The sequence below is a fragment of the Dermochelys coriacea genome, chromosome 6 (assembly GCF_009764565.3).
Source record: "Dermochelys coriacea isolate rDerCor1 chromosome 6, rDerCor1.pri.v4, whole genome shotgun sequence".
Lineage (NCBI taxonomy): Eukaryota > Metazoa > Chordata > Testudines > Dermochelyidae > Dermochelys > Dermochelys coriacea.
The window spans coordinates 47,063,526-47,085,552 of NC_050073.1; the positions used below are offsets into that span (position 1 = coordinate 47,063,526).

At 41.5% G+C, this 22,027-nt stretch overlaps 1 protein-coding gene across 2 annotated transcripts in view; it reads right to left on the minus strand.

Annotated features, from left to right (window-relative positions):
• SLC1A2 (solute carrier family 1 member 2) overlaps positions 1–22,027 on the minus strand; it is a 119,574-nt gene that overhangs the window by 19,780 nt on the left and 77,767 nt on the right. For both annotated transcript variants that reach the window (XM_038405044.2, XM_043515890.1), the window contains exons 5-9: positions 19,092–19,260; positions 16,222–16,348; positions 9,976–10,209; positions 5,251–5,445; positions 589–723 (exon numbers count right to left, since the gene is read on the minus strand). In XM_038405044.2, the coding sequence (XP_038260972.1) occupies positions 589–723; positions 5,251–5,445; positions 9,976–10,209; positions 16,222–16,348; positions 19,092–19,260 (860 nt within the window). The remainder of the gene's footprint in view (positions 1–588; positions 724–5,250; positions 5,446–9,975; positions 10,210–16,221; positions 16,349–19,091; positions 19,261–22,027) is intronic.

Sequence of the window (22,027 nt, forward strand, 5' to 3'; positions counted from 1 at the left end):
TTCGCAAAAAGAAAAGGAGTACTTGTGGCACCTTAGAGACTAACAAATTTATTAGAGCATAAGCTTTCGTGAGCTAAGTGAGCTGTAGCTCACGAAAGCTTATGCTCTAATAAATTTGTTAGTCTCTAAGGTGCCACAAGTACTCCTTTTCTTTTTGTTATTGAACTGTGTTTGTAGTTTGGAACAACAGTTTGGAAGGTTACGTATCTCAAGGGAATGTACTGGATTTGGCAGGAGTCTGTGAGTCAAGCCTCTTAGGGACAGATCCTCAGCTGGTATACATTGTCATAACTCCATTGAAGTCAATTGTTTAAGTAAACTGACTTCAGTGTAACTATGGCAAGTTACACCAGCCATAGTTTAGATCTGCCCTTTAGGTTCTATTTCTTGTTCTAATGCTGATTTAAGTGGCCCATGTCAAACCACTTCACCTATCTGTGCCTAACTTGCTCCATCTGTACAACAGGTATATTTTAGAGTGGTTTGAGATCCAGTATTGAAAGATAGCAGAGAAGAGTAAATCATTATTTGTTACTTGAAGTAAGGACATGATGAGTTCTTCGGAATCATGGAGTCACTATTACTTACAAGAGCCAGTCAACAGCAACAAGCAGACTGATGTCCTGAGTGGGGAGACCCACCGCAGTGAGGATGAGAAGCATGGTGACCAGTCCTGCACTGGGTATACTGGCAGCTCCAACACTTGCTAAGGTGGCTGTCAGACTGTAAGAATAAACACATTATTGGGTAACAACAAAGAGGGTGTGACTTTCAACGTGTACTCACTTGATCAAAACAAAAGGTTGGTTTTCACTGACATTTCCCAGAAAATACAGGGCTGCATAACTACTAGAGATGAGATCAAGCCACAACTTGGAGGATTCTGTTCCTCCACCAACTCCAATTTAAGAAAGTTCAGATCTGGGGGTTTTGTTCAGACTACTATGAAGATAAAGTCAATTTGCAACATTCATACTGTTAGCCTGGTTTTGATTTTCAACCTCCTTCCCTACATTTCAGGGATGTTTGAATCCAGGGCTTTTGCCCAGATCCACATCCCCATTCCAAGTGGAATTTCTGCAGTGTAGGGGCTGCAGGCTGAATTTCCAGTGCAGTTCATTAATGTTAATTTATGGAACTTGCAGTTTATATTGTGAGATAATGGCGTGGGGGAATTGGTTTTCATCAAGAAGGAAATGGTGAAAGACTATGTATCCTACAGTCACATGCTCTAAACTCTGGGAGCTTGTGGTAAACCAAGCCCAGATACAAAGCTCTCTTGTTCTGGTTTGCAAAACCAACATTCAGCCAACTAGGTTTTGCAAATCCAAAGCCATGCCTGCTTCTGCTCCAATTAGTAGAATGTGACAGTCAAGTACAGTGAATGTCTGTGCTACAAATGCTGGAAGTTTGAAAAACCAGGCTACAGAGACACTGGGCATTCCTTTGTAGAATGGAAAATAAATTAGGCAGTGAGGGAGCCAAGGAACAATAAAAGATATAAAAGAAGTCTCTGTCTTTCTGAAATAGATCACACAATTTATTACTAAATTTGAGATGCTGTGGGTTCACCAAGGAAGATTTTAAAGTGCTTCCAATAAAGGGGTGGGGAAATAAGTGCCTCCATGGGGTAAATACTTGGCTACAGCCATGGTGCTGATATGAGGACACAGCATTTGAGCCCCTCCCATTCCCAGGATTATCATCTCCAAGGGGTAGGTTGCTTTGCCAGGTCTGGTTGTTGGGTTAAAGCAGAAATGCCCAAAAGGACAGATATGAGATGCAAAAAGGAGAATTGCTAAGCCTGCCTGAGCCTGCATTTGGGTCATCTGAACCTAACCCCAGCATTGCTAGTTGGGTTTGGCAGATATAAGAGAACAACCTTCTAGCCATTTGCATTGCCATATCAGGACATAGTATGAGTGTCACAACACAAATGTCATCCCATCATATTGCACTGGGGAAAGAGTTGCTCTCTGTCAACCTCATTCAGATCTCAGACCAACATACATCAAGAATCATTCTGGGAAGTTCAGGGGGGTTAACTGCACTAGTGTACAAAGGTGCAAGATGTGAATCAGGCACAGTGAGTCAATTCTTTAGAGTAGGAGCAGGAGGAATAATTCAAGTTCACCAAGACTTGTGGTCAACAAGTTCCAGAACTTCCTCTGGCAGCAAATATTTTATTAGCAATTCACCTCTAAAAAGAATGTTCTTATTTCTAAAAACTAAATTGTATTATTCAAGGTCCAACTTTGCAGCATCTGCCTTTGAGAGAAGCAGCCTAACCCCTTTAAAATCATATGTTACTATTGTAAGTAACCTGCAGGAGGCAAAGAACTGGAAAATATGTTGCTAATAAATTCAGATCTTGCACCATTTGTACACTAGTGCAGTTGACCCCCCTGAACTTCCCAGAATGATTCTTGATGTATGTTGGTCTGAGATCTGAATGAGGTTGACAGAGAGCAACTCTTTCCCCAGTGCAATATGATGGGATGACATTTGTGTTGTGACACTCATACTATGTCCTGATATGGCAATGCAAATGGCTAGAAGGTTGTTCTCTTATATCTGCCAAACCCAACTAGCAATGCTGGGGTTAGGTTCAGATGACCCAAATGCAGGCTCAGGCAGGCTTAGCAATTCTCCTTTTTGCATCTCATATCTGTCCTTTTGGGCATTTCTGCTTTAACCCAACAACCAGACCTGGCAAAGCAACCTACAAACACAACACTAGAAATTCCAGTGCAGGCACTTCTTTATCCTGAAAAGGGTTTAGCTAAGAGGAAGGTGGGTGGATTAGAGACACAAGGAAAAGGCAAACTTGGCAGCATTCATGTGTGGTTTGAATTATTATGATTCAAAATGTCAAGCTTAGTGCATTTGTCATATTTTCCATTGTAAATGAATTCAGCAGCAACAGTCATAACTTTGCCATTCTCTTTTTTTAGTCACAGGATCGAATATGACTTGAAATTGGATTACAGTAAAACATTCCAAAATTATACTAACCTAATTTAAATGTGTGTATTCCTTTGAGCTTCCAGATATTTCAACGCAGTTCTATATGTAATGATTTGACATAATAGGGATATATCTACTGTACTGGGGGCTAACGTGAGCACACTTAGATAGAATTTAAGATCTACAATCTCCAGTCTATTTTGCTGTAATGATAGCTCAGGGGTGTCAAACTCATTTCATGTGACAGGACTGATCTGATACCCTGATAACAGTCAGCAAAAGTTATTAAAATAGAAATAGATAAATATAAACCATGTCGGTAGTTACTTACATCCCCCCTTAGACTTATCTGAAGTTTTCTTTCCTTTGACTTGCCTGGTTGGGGTACCTATTCTCCAGCCGGTGGGTAAGCTGTCTTCAGTGCCACTTCCCCTCACCCAGACGTGTTCCAGTTTCTACCAGACTTGTACCTCTCTAGTGCCTCTTGAACATGACCAAGTGGTTCTACACCTGCACATGAGATTTTGCTGGATTGCTGTGCCAGAGTCTGGACTATGGGGATATGAACTGTAGAGCACACAAGTGTTTTCCTCTCCAGCTCCCCTGGGTGGACCCTGCTGGAGCACACTAAATGTCCCTTAGTGAGCATTGATGTAGTCCTTTTTGAAATGGTTGACATCCCTGTGTGATGGGGTGTACTCCCCATACCAGCCCTGAGAGGACTGAATTAGGACAGGCAGACCCAATTAACCAATTAAGTGGCAGACAGGAAAGAGATTTAGGCTAGGAGGCAGCCACCAATTGGAATCTAGCTCACCTGTGAGGGAACAGATGGGACTTACATAAAGCCAAGAGACTGGCAACAAAAAGGAGGCTGCAGGCTGAAGAGCGGTGATCTCTCTTCTTGAGAGAAAGAGGGTAAGGAATCCCTGAAACCTAGTAGACCCTAGGAGAGAGTGACTTGACTAGTATGAGTGGAAGCAGAGTAGGAAGTAATCCTAGGGCAAGAGCAGTAACGTTAGGGAAGCTGCAGATCTTGACTGCTTGGTAAAGGGCCCTGGGCTGGAACCCAGAATAGAGGGTGGGCCTGGGTTCCCTTACCAACTAATCTTGCCAGAGTGGTATTGCCAGGGACAGTGAATTAGCGGACTGTGACAGGGGTAGGGCAGTGGATTTGAGGATTGTTGAATGCTGTTTGTCCAGAGATACCTGGAAAGTATCATACCCCGGAAGGGAAAACCACTTAGTGTCCTGTCCGGGGGGCTGAATCACAAAGGGGAAGCAGCAGCTCCCGGAGCAACAGAAGGGCTGCAGACAGAGAGCGAGGGAGTGCAACTACTGGAAAGGGGTGTTAGCTGAGCAGAACTAATCCCCAGAACAGCCTGGAGGAAGAGCTGTCAAGTTATGAGTAAAGTACCCTATGACTCCCAGCCTTGCCTCTAGGAACTCAAGAGCTACATCAGTATTTGTGCCACAGCAACACTCACTAAATGTGGGATGGGGAGGCATATATGGCCCTCTTCCCCCTAATCAAAGGGGCTGTCCAGAGCCAAACTGGCCCTAGGACAAGTTTCAAAGTGCATAAGGGCTGCTCTCATGTCTACTGGCAGATCCCAAAAAATCCCTCTGCTTGTCTGGACTATGCCAGAATACATTACACTGCAGCCATCTCGCTTTGTCACCATTGCCCCTCACAGTCTGAAAATGCCTTGCACCAAGGCCATTATTTTTATTATTAATTGGCAAAATGAGAGGAAATAACACAAGCTAACCATATGCATATGGATACTTTTTATTGGAAAGTCTTTTTCTATTAGTACTCATATGGACTTTCTAAATAATTAATGTCCTGTACCTACCTTGGAGCATCCCGCTACATTTAATTAAGTTTATTATTATGTTGGACTGACAAGACCTTTGTCTTGCACCTCATGTTGTCATTTACTTCTGTGCAAAATGAGTTTAAAATGTTACTAACCCAGAAATCACAAGTGATGACACACAGTGCAAGGCAGTGGAGAATCTCTTTGGGAAGTCTTATGGCCTGTGTTAATACAGGAGGTCAGATTAGAGGATCACAGTGGTCCATTCTGGTCTTAGAATCCATGAATCGAGGCCATAGCTATTTAACAGTCTTATCCATTCAATACCACTGTGAGAAGCCAAAGTCCATAGATTTCACTGTATAAGAATCCATAGGCATTCAGAAGCCATCACTGGCATCTTCATGCTATACAGCCTTCTAAATCAAAGACCCAGTTTGCAGAAACATATAGAACCCACCTCACAGTGACTATCTGCCCACCATCCAACACAATTCCATTCATCTGTGCTATGAAGATGGCAGCAACTGCTTCATACAGGGCCGTCCCATCCATGTTAATTGTTGCTCCAACAGGCAGGACAAATCTTGTTACACGCTTATCAATGCCCAAGTTTTCTTCAAGACAACGGAAAGTGACAGGTAATGTACCAGCACTGAAAAAATGAGCAAAGACAGGGTTAAGTAGTACACAATATTCTTGCATGATGGTCATAGCAAAATTGCAATAGTTCTGGTCTTGTTCCATTTCCTTTCTCAAATCCAATACATGGATTAAAGAACGTGCAACCAAATAGAAGTTACTGAATTCTATGGGAAAGACAAGCACAGTGCTTAATACGTGATTTTTAGTACCTCATTGCTAGAAAACTGGCAACATTACATATTTCCCTTCTTTTGCCAAATTTTGTTGTTTTCAATCCTCCTGTGGCCGTAAACCTTTTTTCAATCAAGACATATTTCAGTATTAACTGGAGGTGGGATTCTGGGTCGCACAGGGGCTAGTTGGACTTTCTATCCGATGTATGAATTATTTCTTAGATTTTTTTTCAAAGCATAGAGCCAAATGGTGTTTTGCAATGGGAATTCAAACCAATATTGAAGAGTCAAATTCTGCAACTCTTCAGTTGTGGAGGTGTTCTTTGCAGAGGAACAAGTGACCTGTGTACTCCTCAGTCACAGAGCTTGGGGGACAGCAAGGTTGGCGTTGAGGAACAGGTGCTTGTGTGGATCTTCCCTGCCACCCCTCTGTAGGGGGCAGAACAGGCTATTTTACCCATTAGGCCTGAGTACCCTCAGCAGAGTAGTTCCATAACCACTCTTTCTGTCCAGTGAGTTGAGATTCCTTCCTCTGCTGCTTAAGTGTGCTTAGCTCAGCTGAAGGATCTGCCTCTAAATTAATGAATCCAATTCAATTACATATATTGATGTAATTTTCATTTTCAGTGTTTGTCTCTGGTCCAACCCTCCACTAAATGAACTTGGTTACATCCTGACCAGAGTCAACTCTGAAAAATGAACACTGCTCTGGGGAAATTCCTGTAGAGCAGTTGCTCAATATAAAGATAGGTGAAGCATGTCTGTACCAACTCGTTTGCATACCCCCAGATGAGCTAATGGAAATTTCTCAAAGATCATCCTGATTACTGTACCAATACTAGTTTTGGTCTGATAAGAATGCTTACTATTGCTTATAGTGAGCAGAACAAAGAGCTGAATTCACTAAAATATACTACAATAAATCCTTACTGCATATTGCATATACTGCCTTGCAACTTCAGTTTTTAACATTCAGTACTTAGTCCCCATAGTGACTCTATGAAGTAGGAAAATATAGATATCTCCATTTTACAGAAGGATAAAATGAGAAATCAAAAGATTAAGTGACTTCTTAAATATCACAGATGGAGTAAGTGTGAGAGGCCAATTTGGTGTTTGTATTCCTGGCTCAAGGTCCTGTGCTTATAATGCCACCCTGCTCTTCTCACTCACTGAGGGTTTTTTTAAAAAGAGATCCATGAACCTGGTAAATAGGTTCAGCCAACTCTATTCTGGCACCCACGTGGTTTAGTTATAACATGCAATGTTTTTTACTACAGCCAATCAAATATTCATTCTGTGATGTGACACAACTAGAGTATACATAAAAAACTAGAATAATCTCACTTCAAGATGAGAAATGTAAGGCATATTCCCCCATGAGCTGCTTTAGTAGTCCATGTATATGACTGTTTGCATGTATGGAGATGGCTGAATGTATAACGGAGAACTCCCTGTTTTTTCACTCTACTATGCTGTGCTGGCTTCCATGACAAATGGATTTCCATATCTTACTCCTTAGAAAGGGAAAAACAGTTCTCTGACACACCATTGAAGTTCAACTAAGTAGGCTTCATTTTCTCCTCCATGAGTAAATCCAAAGTGACAAGAGTCACTTTTCACAACTTGGAGCAGAGATGAAAGTGTGTACATGGTAGTGGCCTACCTAGGGCTGCTGTAACTGGCTCACCCTGGTTTTGCCATTTACACTGAGGTGTTGCTTTGTCATTTGGAGGACAAGCAAGCCTTTCCCCCCCCCCTTAATTTTACTCTTTTTTTTAGCATAGGTGAATTCTGTGCTCATGAATGGTGCCAGATTGACTGCCCTGGGACTGGAAATGATTTTTATCATCTCTGGAAGAAAGTGCAGGGTAGGTAGAAGCAGTACAAGATTCCCCATCTTGTCCTAACAATCTTAATCATGGTATGAGGAAGTATTTGATTGTCCAAGAGTTTTGGCTTCTCAGTGAGGACCTCAAACAAGAATGCCAGCTGCAAGACTGTGATAGTTATTTTTGTGATGTGGTCACTTGTCTATAAGAATTTGGACTGAGAACTACTGAATCATTTCACAGAGGCTCTGAACAGCTGTCAAAGGTTAAAGACTTTCAATCACTGTTGGCCCAGGTTATATGTGACCCATGGGTGAGATCTGGTTGTAACACAGATTTTTTTTCCTGTGGAAAATTGGGATTGTTTTGGTGATGAAACAAAACATTTTGGACAAAACACAACAATTTTCAGCCAAAAACTTTTGGTTGGAAACTGAACATTTTGATTCAGAAATGCTGCCTCAGTGTCACATTGGAGTTGTAGTTTTTCTGTGTCTTAGGCCCACACTCTCCTCTATGGACCAGGATACCAGGCCAGGCATCTCCCATGATCCACCACAATCTCCTGTCTTGTTGAGTCATTGGAGTCACTAGCTATGGTGCATCATGGGAGATGCAGTCTGGCTGTGGGTTCAGAACCCATAGAGGGAAAATAGGGACAAGACTTTATTTTAATCAAACCCAATTTTCCATTGAAAACCAATGATCCCTAGCAAAAAGCATCATATCTTATTACCAGTTCCTGAGTCATCCAGTCTCCTACTCCCTTTCCATTTACTGATTCACAGATCTGTGCTCTAGATGAAACAATTCAGATCCTTATTCAAAGCCCTTTAGCCTGCCAAACATGGCCAAAAGACACAGAAAAATAGAATTTTCAATGAGATTTTGAGTATCTCCTTCCTTCTGATTGGGCAAAATTTAGTTCCCAGTCCTAATTTGCAGAGAACTCATGGGATACCTGTTGTGTCCTTTTTGATAGAGAAGAGCCAGGAGCTGATTTCTTAAAAATATAAATAGAACTTTATTTAGGTCAAAATGCACAGACAAACTCTGGTTCTCTCTGGTTTAGCTCTCAGACTAACTAAACAGCTTGTGCTACTCAATATCATCACTCAGGGTATTCCTAAATTCCAATCTGGTGGAAGCAGGCATGGGTGGAACTGCTGGTGACAGTCCAGGACCTTCATCTACCTCTTGTGTTCCCTACTTGAAACCTATCATTGCAACTTCATTTAGAAGCAGCAATGTGAATATTGTGACAAATGTGAGACCTTGAAAACATGGAAAATTCAAAATATTTCTATATTGAGATGTGCCATAAACTATGAGCAAAGGGATTACTCATAAATGTGTGTCTATATTTACCTTCATGAGATGGGGACTGTATGCTAGCTCCAAGGAGGAGGATTACTGTGCCACCCCAGGGAACTAAAATCAGCAGGGGTAACCACTGAAGATCTTGGGACAGATAAACAGCTCCAGAGAAGTACCACCTCTGGGGCAAATTGCACATACTGGTGCAATTGCACATACTGGTTCAGACCCAGTTCAAAAGGTGTGGCAGACAAAGTAAGGGCTTTTGGTATAAAGGGTCAGCCTGAACTGGCTGGGGGAGGCTCACTTTGATCCTCAAACTTTCATGAAACTCTAACCAAGAGACAAAAGCCCTGCTGGAACAGTGGGAAGCAGTGGTACCTGCCAGGGTCTTCATGTGGAAGATGGGTAACACCTGGTAAGCTTAGTTTTGATGCAAATTGTTTGTTTCAGGATATATTTCTCTAATGTTTTTGCCCTAAAATAAATGTACTTTACTTTGTGAAAGCTGGCTAGTGATTGGTAAACACTGTCATAGCCCCTGAGAGACAGTGGAACTGCAGGTGCTGGACTGAGATCAGAGCTGTTGGGATAGTCTACGTGAATTGCAGGGGAATAGCAAGGCTAAATCCCTGGTCTGGAGAGAGAGAGATGTGGGTATCCACCCACAGACAGGTGCTTCTGGAGGCCTGCAATGTAAAGGGGCATACTTGAGTACACCACAAAGGAGGGCAGAAATGCAGTTAACCTCAGAACTGTGACAAATATGTAGCCCTGTGACAATTATGGCTCTGTACATTTCCATTTAATAACTAATAACACTCATAGCACTTCATCCACAGATCTTAAAGTGCTTAACCAAGGTAGGTAAATAGCATTATCCCTATTTTACAGGGCAGGAAACTAAAGCACAGATGTTACCTGGTTTGCACAGTGAGTCAGGGGCCACGCAGGGAACGGAAGTCAGGTCCCCTGACATTCAGCGTGGGGCCACTATCCAGCCACTATGCCACTATCCATACTGCCTCTGTTTAAGTCTACAGAATGTGAGGTAAAGATTTTTTTTCAAATAGAAATAAGGTGATCAAAAGCTGTTTACTGATTGGTATAATGATAAAATAACTTTCTGGTAAAGGTCAGAACAGCAGCTGCATAATGTCTAAATGGCAGCTAATGAGCTGCTAAAATATAAATAAGGTGGCAGTTCACATGAAGTACCTGGAAGCTGTGCCTAGAGCTGTGATCCATGCCTGGAAAATGCCAGCAAGGAATGTGAAGGGGCTTTTCCTTGTTATCACGAAGTACAGTGAAGGCAAGAAGATCCCACCATGGATGAGAAGGCCCACGATCACTGTTACCATGTACATTCCAAGTTGCCTAGCAACCACTTCTAAGTCCTTAATTGCAATGATTTTCCCGCAAATAAGGCAGGCAATGCCAAAAGGAGAGTACCTAGAAAAAAAAAACAGAACAGATGGAACTGATCCTTGCAGCATGCAGCCATAAAACCTGTGCACAAAAACATGTGGGACTATGGAGAGAGATCCAGGCTTCGAGACTGAACACTTTGAGATGTGAAGAGGACACAGAACTGCTGAATGATGGTGGTTCAGTGGCTGTCTTTCATGCCTCTCTTAATATGGTATGAGTAAAGCCTATTCAGAGGAACCTGCCATACTACAATACTTTAGGGGCCAAATCCTAATGTTTTTACTCAATTTCTACTCGATTTTTTTTTTTTACTCACCACCATTGAATTCAATGTATGTTTGCAGAGTAAGGCTTTGGCCCTATAGTAATATCCCATAAGCAGGTAGTACTGTACTATACATGCAAGTGTTTTGGATCCTTACTGAAGAATACTGTATTTTGGTTAAAATTCTTAACTGTTATGTAGTATTTTTCATCAAGTTCAAGTTTGAAATATTTGTTGAAGATAAATGATCTGATGTATCTAGCCATTTTTCCTGTGAGCCAATCTATTTTATGCTCATTGAATGGTTTTGACAAGCAGTTTTCAATCTATGGATTCTTCATTAACTATATACTTTGATTACCTGTGGTGTGTGACTGGTCACCTAAGTTACATGGTATTACTTCTGCTCCTTAATTTTAAATGAGAACAACACATTAAATGAGAACAACTACATAATTTATAAGAACATAAGATTGGCCATACTGGGTCAGACCAAAGGTCCATCTAGCCCAGTATCCTGTCTTCCGCCAGTGGCCAATGCCAGGTGCTTTAGAGGGAATGAACAGAACAAGTGATCCCATCCCCTGTCATCCATTCCCAGACTCTGTTTGCCAGAAGCTGGGAATGGACAAGAACACCATCCCTGCCCATTCTGGCTAATAGCCATAGATAGGTTTATCTTCCATTAATTTATCTAGTTCTTTATTTAACCCTATTATAGTTTTGGCCTTTACAACATCCTCTGCCAAAGGGTTCCACAGATTGACTGTGCATGGTGTGTTGTCCATTTATTATACTTCTAATAAATGACAAATAATGTGTATGAGGAATGCCTTCATGTTATGTGAATGTGAGTTCAGACAAGGTAATATTTACTCCACCTCAGGGAGGGTCAGTACAAAGTTTATAAGTCACTTCCATACATTTTTACTCTTGTCAGGAAGGTTTAAGTGGGGCATAAATGTTGCATAGATTTCGGCTGGTCTCCACTGCACAGGGATGAATTTAATCCGCACTGAAAAGCCTTTCCAAACCATTCATGTAAACAGTCACCGTTTGTGAAGATTCAGCAAAGGGGATTTAAGAAAATCCTCAACGTGTCTGAAGCAAGGAGACATTTTTCATTGTAAAGAATGTTTGCGAATGCTGGTTTGTGGTATTCATCTTGCTTAGCTTCTTTTTGTAACCTTCCTGCTGTGAGGAAACTGCACTTCTAAAAGAAGAGCAAACAAAAAAATGTCCCTCCTGAATAAAATAGGGAGGGGTCTAAGTTTTCAAAAGTGGCTAGTGATTATGGGTGCCTAACTTGAGACGATTTGAAGGTATCTGAGTTTCAGAGGGCAGGTGCAAAGGGCTTTCTGAAAATCAGACTCTTTCAGTTTTCACACCCAAAAAATGACACCCTACTTCACTAGTCACTTAAAAATTTAGGTGTAACTTTTCAAACCATTTCATCAGCTGATGTGCAGTCTGTGTTTTCTATAAGATTCACCAAGGATAATCCCTGTAGAGGGATATACAGCATCACCACTGTAGTAAGATGTGGCCCTGAAACATAAGCCTTGTATCAGAGGCCCGGAATGAGGCCTGATGCCCCAATTAAAGTAATGGTCAAGATTTTGCTATCATAAAGCAAAGTTAAGCTCTGAGCCAGAGGCAGGCCCTGCTCACAGAAGTTGGCAAGAAGGTGGCTGCTAATTGCACAAATACACATATCTATAAGGTATCAAGTCCTAATAGGATGAACATGTGCCAGGATGGCACCAGAACATTCTGGTATGAACACATTCCACAGAGATAATGAGGAACAGGCTGACCCATCCTAAGGACAGGGTCAAAAGGATAATATAATGGATAGAGTTGTTTGTCCGAACCAACATGTACCAGGAGAGAGGCAGCACCCTAACACATAGAAGGGTTGTACCTCAATACATCAGGAGTGATGTGTAACTTGTTTCTACCTGTGTAAAAGAATGCATCCCTGAGTGGATGTCTGGACAGTCCCGCCACTAACTGAGCTGCATCCATTGTCAGGAAGCACATATGCACTAGCAGAACTGTAGACATCTGATCCGGGGAGCTGGAGACTGTGTTTCGTTTGGCAATAAACCTGGCTGGGCGCCTTTGTACCTTATTGGAGTTTGTGGTCATTGGGAGTTCTCTCGGGGTCTGCTGTGTCAGCTATCTGCACAGAGCTGGGATAGCACACAGAGGGAACACACGCAGTCAGCCAACTGTTATCAACATTGAACAGAGCAGAGCACCACAATGGTGACGTCTGACAACACTGGTGACTCCAACCACTGATCTGGTGAGTAAGCGAGCTGTCCGCTATAGGAATCATGGTCTAACATGACAGAAAACCACGAGCTAGGGAACCCCCTTAAACTCTCCCTGCAAATACCGACAGGTTTAAAAAAATATAATGGGGAAAAAACATGTCATATAATTTGTAAGGCTAGGGCAGAGACTGTAGCCTTAAAATGTAAAATATTGCAAACTATAACCATGGCTGTTAAATGGTTAAAACAGCATGCCACAAAAACCACTGCATTCTAACTGAGGCGCATGTTATTCAAAAACATTTTGTTCAATTGTCAGAGGTCACCGGTATGGTGCTCTGCTCTGTTCAATGTTGATAACAGTTGGCTGTATGCGTGTGTTCCCTCTGTGTGCTTCCCCGGATATGTGTATATAGGCAATTAGCAGCTGCCTTCTTGCCAATTTCTGTGAGCAGGGCCTGACTCTGGCTCAGAGCTTACCTTTCCTTTATGTTAGCAAAGTCTTGACCATAACTTTAGTTCGGGGCCTCAGGCCTCATTCTGGGTCTCTGATTATGTTTGATATATGTATGATATTATGAAACAGCTTATGTTTCAGGGCCTCATCGTACTACATTCTCCCACTTTTTGTCTTTTTATGGAGAGGATGTTTACCTATCGTCCTGGAAAAGCATAATGCATGGACTAAAGATAACCCAGTGGGCTAAACCCAGTGGGCTGTTATGTGATTACCTTATTTTACCATCCATACACTCATGCCCCACCTGTCTTTTTTAGTCTGCACATTCCCTCGTATGACTGATAGAGAGATATTATCCAATTATTTTTAGTCCCTTATGGTAGGCCTAGGAATGGTAGACCCAGGACCATGACTGAGGAATGTAGTATTATGATTGAGCCTTAGAGGCACTCCCAAATAATTAATATATATGAATAATATGGATATGGCGTACATATTTGTAATGTATATTTGTATAGTATGTATGTGTACATATGACACCACCTTATACCCAAACATAACCATGCTTTCCAGTCTTGTCTTGAACTCTGGCTCTTTTACTTTGGTGACACAGATAGAAACACACTCCTATTAGGGCATTGCAGTTATCACCAGTATCATTATTAGTAGTAGGCTGAGTGTTTTGAAAAACTGGGATAGGCATTGTTATAGTGTGTTCCACAGTATTATGTATATGAGAAGTAAAAACAGAAATTTGGAGTAGGGACACTACAAATGAGGCCTTTATATATAAATGTCTTGTAATTAGTTACTACCCAGTACTGTGCATTCAGGTTATGGGTTACCCTTACTGCTCTCTGGTAAGCTATGCTGGACAGGAAACAGGAATGGCTAGCTTCTCTGTTCCATGGATTGCATTGCCCCTTGATACACCAGTAGTTGATGTAGATCCAGTTGTTTTTATGGATGTTGTTTTTCAGAAAGCCTACTGAATGGACAGTAACCAATTTCTCAGATATTGCTGTGTCAGGATTTAGTATTGGGCCCCAGTCAACCAGATGCCCAACTTTATTTTATGTTCTTATGGCTCATAAGAGTCTCAAATCACTGGAATTGCCGAGGGCCTGGAGCTTCCTCCACAAAGAAATTTTAAATAGCTGGCACGACGGCACCTCTGTATAAAGGAGGAAAGTTTTTATCTGTATGAACACAAAAAGCTGATTCTCGTCCCCTGCAACAATAACTTTAAAAATTCTGGGCAAAGATGAATAAGGGGTACTTCTGGTATCGCTCTGTCTCCCTTCTCTAGGACAGAGGAACGTACACTTCATCAGTGAAAAACTAATGTTGTTCTACTGGTATGGCTCTAGTTATTAGAACCCTGAAGCCAACAGAAGCTTTACATTAGTGATTAGACCAAAATAAGTTTTGCCCTGGGTGTGCTGGCCAGTACTACTTAGATGGAATATTGGTAAACCCAGTTTCTTGGAGTATTTGAAGAATTATATTCATTGCTGGTCTATACATTAGAGAGCACCAGATTATAATAAATGTTGCCATCAAAATGACTTTCTTTGCAAAAGCTACACTGTTGATTTGTGGTGAGGGACCAGACTGAAAAATAGAGAGACCGTAGGAAAATGAGACTGTCACTATCCACCGTCTCACACAGATAAGCATCATTCTTATATAATGCCTTCCACCTAAAACCTCAAATCAGTTACATTCCAGGCCCTAATGAACAGCACCCCAATGATCTTAATTCATTTAAACCACATAGGGAGGCATATTTTAGTGCTGTGACTAAACGGAAGTCAAACTTCTAGGGGCACTAGGGGGTCATGGGAAGCAGGGAACCTTGTTGCATATGTTGCAATGGTGTGGCCAGTTCTATTCTTGCACTTCACAGCGTCTGGCAGTCAGTGCATAAGGGACATGGGACTATTCCTGACACAAACAAATGCTAACCCAAAGTGGTATGTGAATTAAAGCTGCCAGAAACCCTAGAGTGTTCTCTCCTGGCATTCCCCACCACTGCTAGCCAAGGTATGACATTGTCCTGTGTTGAGTGGGTGAGTGAAGGGGCTTTTTGCTTCCTCTCTTACTCTGGTTCATTAGTGCAGGACCCCCAATGTACCAAAAGCAATAGGTTTTATGTCAAATGCTATAGAGCATGTTCTGTTCTGAAAGGCTATCTGTAGATGACACAGGCATACTTGGCACCTGTATATATATAAACAGTAAATAGCTCTGGGGCAATTCTCAAATAAGTGATACAAAAGAAAAAAAATCCTGCTCAAAAAATGTAAACAGGGCCTCAATCCCAACCGGCTGGAGTCACTCTGTTGCTGGGACGTGGAAAGGAAGCTGTTCCGAATGGGCAGGCCACACACTTTCTTAGCGAGACAACTCAGTTCAGTGCCTCTTACTCTGCTGATTTTATAGAATGCAAACTTTGCATGTGGACTCAGAGGCCATGGGAGGAGACTTTTGTATATTGACGCGAACCATTGGAATCTCATTTTAGTGGAATGCATATTTTGGGCAAGCCAATTTTGCTGTAGAACACTGGAAATAGAGCATGCCTCTTGGCTCCTCTGTAATTATACCTCTGAGCCTACGGTTTAGTATTATGTTAGACTCACAGGAGAAGCTTAATGTTATCTTTTGAAGGGATGTTTGTTTTTTACTGTGGTGAACCACTAGAATAAATGTTTTTACACTAGAGCTAAAGGTCTTAAGCTGGTGCCTGCATGTCTTGGAGCCCTGTATGCAGAAAATGACAGCATGCCTGTCATCTTCAGAAATGTTTCAAAATGCACCTTAATTATCACCCCACCCCACCCCACTCCCAAAAGGAAACAATGTTATTCTAGTTGTGTCGTCCTTGTCATGGTTTAAAGAGCCAACCCAGTGAGCTGAAATCTTTAGTTGTATGGATTGCCAATAAAGTATAATGTGTCCAGTCCGAGGCAGGATTTGTCTTGTGTGCTTTTTGTATCTTAGAAGTTACGATATTGACTTACCACATGATCATAGTCACTAGTTTCATTACAATCTCATTCAGGATGCTGAAGAAATCCACCATCATTTTGGCCTGCTCTCCCATCTTCCCCATAGCAACGCCAAAAGCAATGAAGAACCCTATCAGGCCTGTTGGAGGAATTACACCACAGAGAACCAGTTAGGAAGTATGTTTTTTGTTCTGAGAATCTGCAGCTATGTCAGAATAAAGTCACCCTGTTAATTCAACCTTCAACCAACTGCACTGTATTTCACAGCTGAAATGCTTTATCTCTTGTTAATGTGATCTTGCACTAAACTTCCACAATGGAAACCAGGAAGTATTCTTCATTTTCTACTAGCCTATACATTCCATGGCATAGAGATTGTTTTTTCTTATGTCATAATATAGCACCTAGATTAATCAAATGAAATAATAGTTAATTAATTTACAGTATTTGATTTGATTCAGTTTGAAAGTAGGGGTACTGAGTCTCCATTGCATGGCCTCTTTACACTGCTCTTGTCTGTTCCTTTGGTTGACCTGTCCACCAAAGGAACACTCATAACATAGGCTTCCATATGCCATACAGACTGCAGAGGCCTCACAGGCCTGGCAAAGGGGTGTGGCCAGACTCCGATTAGCTCTGGCTGCCATAATACCTTATAGGGGCCATGTCCAGCTTTACCTAAGTTTAGAGCAGCCCTGGTGTGGTTCTACCCTGTACAGGGGCCAACCTCAGAATACAGTGAGATTCAAAGGGAGCATCCCTTCCCCATATCTAAACGCACACAATTCTTGTGACTAGCTCAACCAAAAGGAATAATTGGGGTTTTATCTTTCCCTGTCTTAAAATATAGATATACATATTAAGGGACTAATGCTGCTCCAGATGAAATGATTAGGAGTTTTCCCTTTAAATCCAGTAGGAGCAGGAGCAGGCCCTATTGTAATATAACAAAGGAAATTGTAACTGTTTTAAACAAATGGAGGAAACTCTTGGATATTAGAAAACCAAACGGAGAATCAATTGAGTGAATGAGTACGCTAGGGACTATTTGATGATCTATATATGCTGTTTAGGATTAGTGTGCTCTGATGCAAGGCTTTGCTACCTGGGAATTTGCAGGGATCAAGAAAAAGTTTTGAAGCTCAGCAACTCTCAAGAGGTTGAGCTGTGAGACATGATGAGAGTTCAGCATTTACCTAGTGTGTGAGCTCACTTGGGAATTTCCCTTGTCAAAAAGCTAAGTGAGTCCCATTAGGATACAAAAACAGAGGAAGAAAGTGGTTGCAGATGTCAGAAATGACCAACTTTGCTATCTAAAAAAATTTACTCATACTATGCGGGTGTTGTACTTGAGTATCACGAATAGAAATAAAGGATGTGTGTCTGTGTGTGCTGTAGAGCATGGAGGGATGTGTTGCAGATAAACTCTTAAATAGTCACTGACCAAGTAATTTCCTGGAATCCCAACTGTGGTCAGAAAATGTTAGTAGGGTTTTTTTTGTCCACTTAATGCCAAACTAGCAGTTACATTACTCATAGCACTCAAATTTGTTTGTGTTTGCTGGAATTTGCCCAGCAACTTTAACTAATGCAACTATGAGGCCAATCCCCCTACATTTTCATATTTCTTATGACCCCCCCCGACATATTATGTTGTCATGGGCCAAACTACTGTAGTAATGGTATCATGTAAGCTAGTGTTATGGGACCATTACTATATAATATGATAGTAGATTTATTTTCTTCTGCTTCAGCAATGTATTGGCCTTTCAGTCCATCTTGTTGTTAATAAAAAGAAAAGGAGTACCTGTGGCACCATAGAGACTAACAAATTTATTAGAGCATAAGCTTTCGTGAGCTACACCTCACTTCATCGGATACAATTTCCTCCAAAACCTAGTACCAAATCTAATGCATCTCTCATATTATCCCGATTGTCTAGTGACCCCAGTAGCATTCTGGCTTGGAATGATATGTACACATATATAATAAATGTGGATGTGTGTTCAAACAGCACACATTTATGGCTGGGTTGTTATCTGGACTATACACAGGGGAGTAAGCAGGAGCAAGAACTTTTCTTAAGCCCTGGCGTGGCTAATAGGACTACGTGTCTCGGTGCACAGGAGTACGTAGGTGCAGCATGTCTGCCCCCTCTGTCTCCCGCAGATGAGGTGAGTGGGCAGAGATGGGTGGGGAATGAGCAGAAATTTAACTCAATCTCTATTTGCTGGCCAGTACAGCTGAGATGGCAAGCTGGGGGAGGTTTGTAATTTAGTGCTTTTAAAGGTTACTCTCCCGTGGACAAAGAGGAAGCAGGGAGGGAATTGTGACTCAGGGAGGAAATTATGACTCAGATGCATGTCAATGTCCAAGGGATTCTCCTCAACTGGTGCAGTTTACAATCCCCCAGACTCCTTGTTTAGGTCTGTCCCTAAAGTTACAACTTAGAACAAAGTGCCCAAGAAAGGGTGCCCAGCAGACTGAAATTCTTTGTCTCCATGAAACAGTTAAAGCTGGGGCACCAGCTGTTCATGCTTCCCCCATGCATAGGATATTTTGGGTATTCACAGAGCCTAACACATTAATAGTAACAATGTCTTGATCATTTCTCAGCCTTTCTATAAGGTTGAGAATTAGTGATGCTTGTGGTGTTTGAATCTGTGATGTGGGCACCAGGAACAGGACTAAAACCATCAGATTTGTATCACTTAGGCCAACAAACAGTGAGCAAATGGTAGCCACTTTTGGTGATGTACTGCGAAGGCCAAATTTGGACTCCAGAACTGATCAGACCAATCCAGCTACTCACTGAGTGTCACTGAAAAGCAAGAGCTGGTATGTTATCAATATAAGTTTCAATAGGAAACAAGTTTCTTTACCTAAGACATTCATTCCATCTTTAAACTCAAGCCCCTTTTTAATGACCAGCTGGGCTTCTGGTGGTGCTTCAGTCATCGTCTCGTTCATCAGAGCAAAGACAGAGTCAGTGACGTTAGCTGGTTCTTCAGTTTGTGGGGGCACCAACACTTTCTTAGTGACAGTTTGGATCTGAAGAAGTTACAAAATGGGATGAGAATGGAATCACAACTGGATTTAATACATACGGGGGATCAGAGAATAAAATAATACTCCTCTTTCCAAATAACCCCAGGCAGTGCTGTTTTTAGATGATCAGACTATGCAACCCACCACCTCTAACCCCTTTTCCAAAAATAAGTTAGTTTATAATAGTTCCAAGTTTAATTAAGTTCTGGGATCCTATTCCAAAATAGCAGCATAATGAGGATGGCAAACACCCTCTTCTTAATTGTTAATACATAACATCTTACATATAGGCCCTTTCATCCAGAAGGGATGTGATCAAAAAGTGCTTCAGGCATTGTATTCCATACGTTTGGAACTGGTGATAGCAGTAATTCTGCCTCAACAACGCTACACAACAAAGACTTTACCCAGAGGGGCACCTCCAATCTAAGGTACCATGGTAGTTTCATTCAAAAACACATTCTAATATTTCTAACATATCTCCGCCCATCATGTGACTGGTTCCTTTCTAGATTGGTTCAAAGTTCCTATATAGGAGAGTTCAAATAAAACTAGTATACATAGAGACCCTCCTGGCACAGTAATTAATGAATCTGAGAGCTGGACTGCAGAAGAAATATCTAACCTACATACCTTTTGCTAGCAGTGGATAACCCAAAACATCTTACCACTGCAACCTGGAAAAGCATCTGCTATTTCTATATGCAGAGATAGTAGGATCTCATTAATGATAGCACTCAGAAAAAACATTGGTACATAACAGCTGGATAAGTTACTGTGAAATTAAATTATTAGGGATACAGATGCCCAGATTCAAAGCCTTAACATCTTATTTTACCCCTGTTTAAAAATGTGCCTCCTCTAAATCTAGAAAATAAAAATATTCAGCTAGAAAAGTACACTGATAATGTGTGAGACACTCTTCAGCAACCCTGAAGCCAGCGGACGTTTTTATCTGATTTCATTTTTATCTTGGTAATTTTATTGTCCTGTGATTTTTATGTGAGATAGATGTAATGTCAAATCTGTGTAGAGCTACAGAAATAAATAGGGGGATTCTGAGCACTCACAACTCCCACTGGAGTTAATGAAAACTGAAGGTCTCCAGCACTTCCCAGGATCAGACCCATAATTACTAGTGCAGGTTCAGATAAGCATCCTGAAAGTAAAAAATGCTTATCTGGACATTAGTCATCATTCTAGAGCAAACATTTAGGTGAGATGGTGTAACGCTTTTTAGAGGTACATAAACTCACAAACTAAGCATGGGTGGGTAGGGAAATAATGGGTTTCATGAAATGAGGTAAAAATGAGGTTTACAAACTGAACAGTTTTTAAACCCAAAAAAATAATAATTCAAGAAGTTCACAGAAGTCCCAAATTCAACCAGGTTCAACTCTCCAACCAAGCTGTACTTTCCATGCAACCTGAATCCCTTTACTGTCATCTACCTGCCAGCAAGAGAAACTCTTTCTCTCCCTGGTGGATCATTACAACTCAGTGCTATTGCCATTAACATTACAAAATCATTCTAAAATACCTGGCGGGAGCTCTGCAAAAAGACTTCTTGCATCCAAGGCCATCAGGACATGTTGAATGGCCACTAAGCTATACCCAATAACCATACGAAGGGAAAGCAGCTTTTGACACCACCCAAACTAGGTGAGGAAGGGAAAGGACCCCAACTTCCCCGGTAACCAAGAGAGAAAACAGGTAGAGGCCAACTCCAAAAGCTAGTATGTGAGGGGCTACAGCTGAATAGTAAAAGGGGTGTGGCTTTATGGCAAAAGCTTTGTTGGAGGCTAGTTTGGAATTTGTTCAGATAAAATACGGGAACACTAAAAAGCTCATTTACGCCCCCATCCAAAGCCCATTGAAGTCACTGTGAGTCTGTCCATTGATTTTGGTAGGCTTTGGACTGGGCCCATATGGGACAATGTTAAAAAAGGGTCAGTGTGATAGCTGAGTCATAGGTGGCAAGATGAACTGTGCACACTAGCCATTAACACTATGCCGACTGAACAAGTCCAAGAAAAAAAAGTGATATTAGCAGCTTAATTCACCCTCACTCTTTCCAACTCATTCCCTGTCCCTACCTATGGATATGTGATCCATTTTCTACAGATCAAGAGCTGAATTCTCTTCTTCTCTATGATACAAGTAGGAGCAAAGAGGAAAAAACAGAACCCTACTTATTTTATGAGGACATTTCTCAATTGTGGTTTTTAGCCAGCCACGATTTGGCCACATGACCTCTATCTCCATGATGATTTGGGAATATTCTGAACATGCTCTTTTTAAACGCCAAGGACTCTGTGTTTTTATGTGAGAGTATGGGGAAGAAATAAAGCTCTCTGGGTCCTTTTGGCAGCTTAATTCTGCCCCCTCTGTGTTCTCACTTTACTCCTCGCCCAACCCTCCCACCTGTAGCCACAGCTCCAGTTAACATTCTATTTCAAGTAATACCATTTAGGAACATCTAATAATGGGTTTGGCAACAAATCTTGTTTGGTTCAACAAAAATAGACTGCATGATTGGCAAACAATTTAACGTTAGGAAAAAGCATCTCACACACAAGAAAGCAGCCGACAGAGGAACTGGGAAGCATATGTTCTTTGTAAGCATTTCTTTCCTCTTACCAATACTGTGTTAATTTAATGCTGGTGAAAAGTGATTAGAGACTGAAGTATTTAACTCCAGAATAGGAAACAGCAGTGTAAATCTCCTCCCTTCCCAGCCACTGATGTAAGAGGCCTTACAGCTGACCTT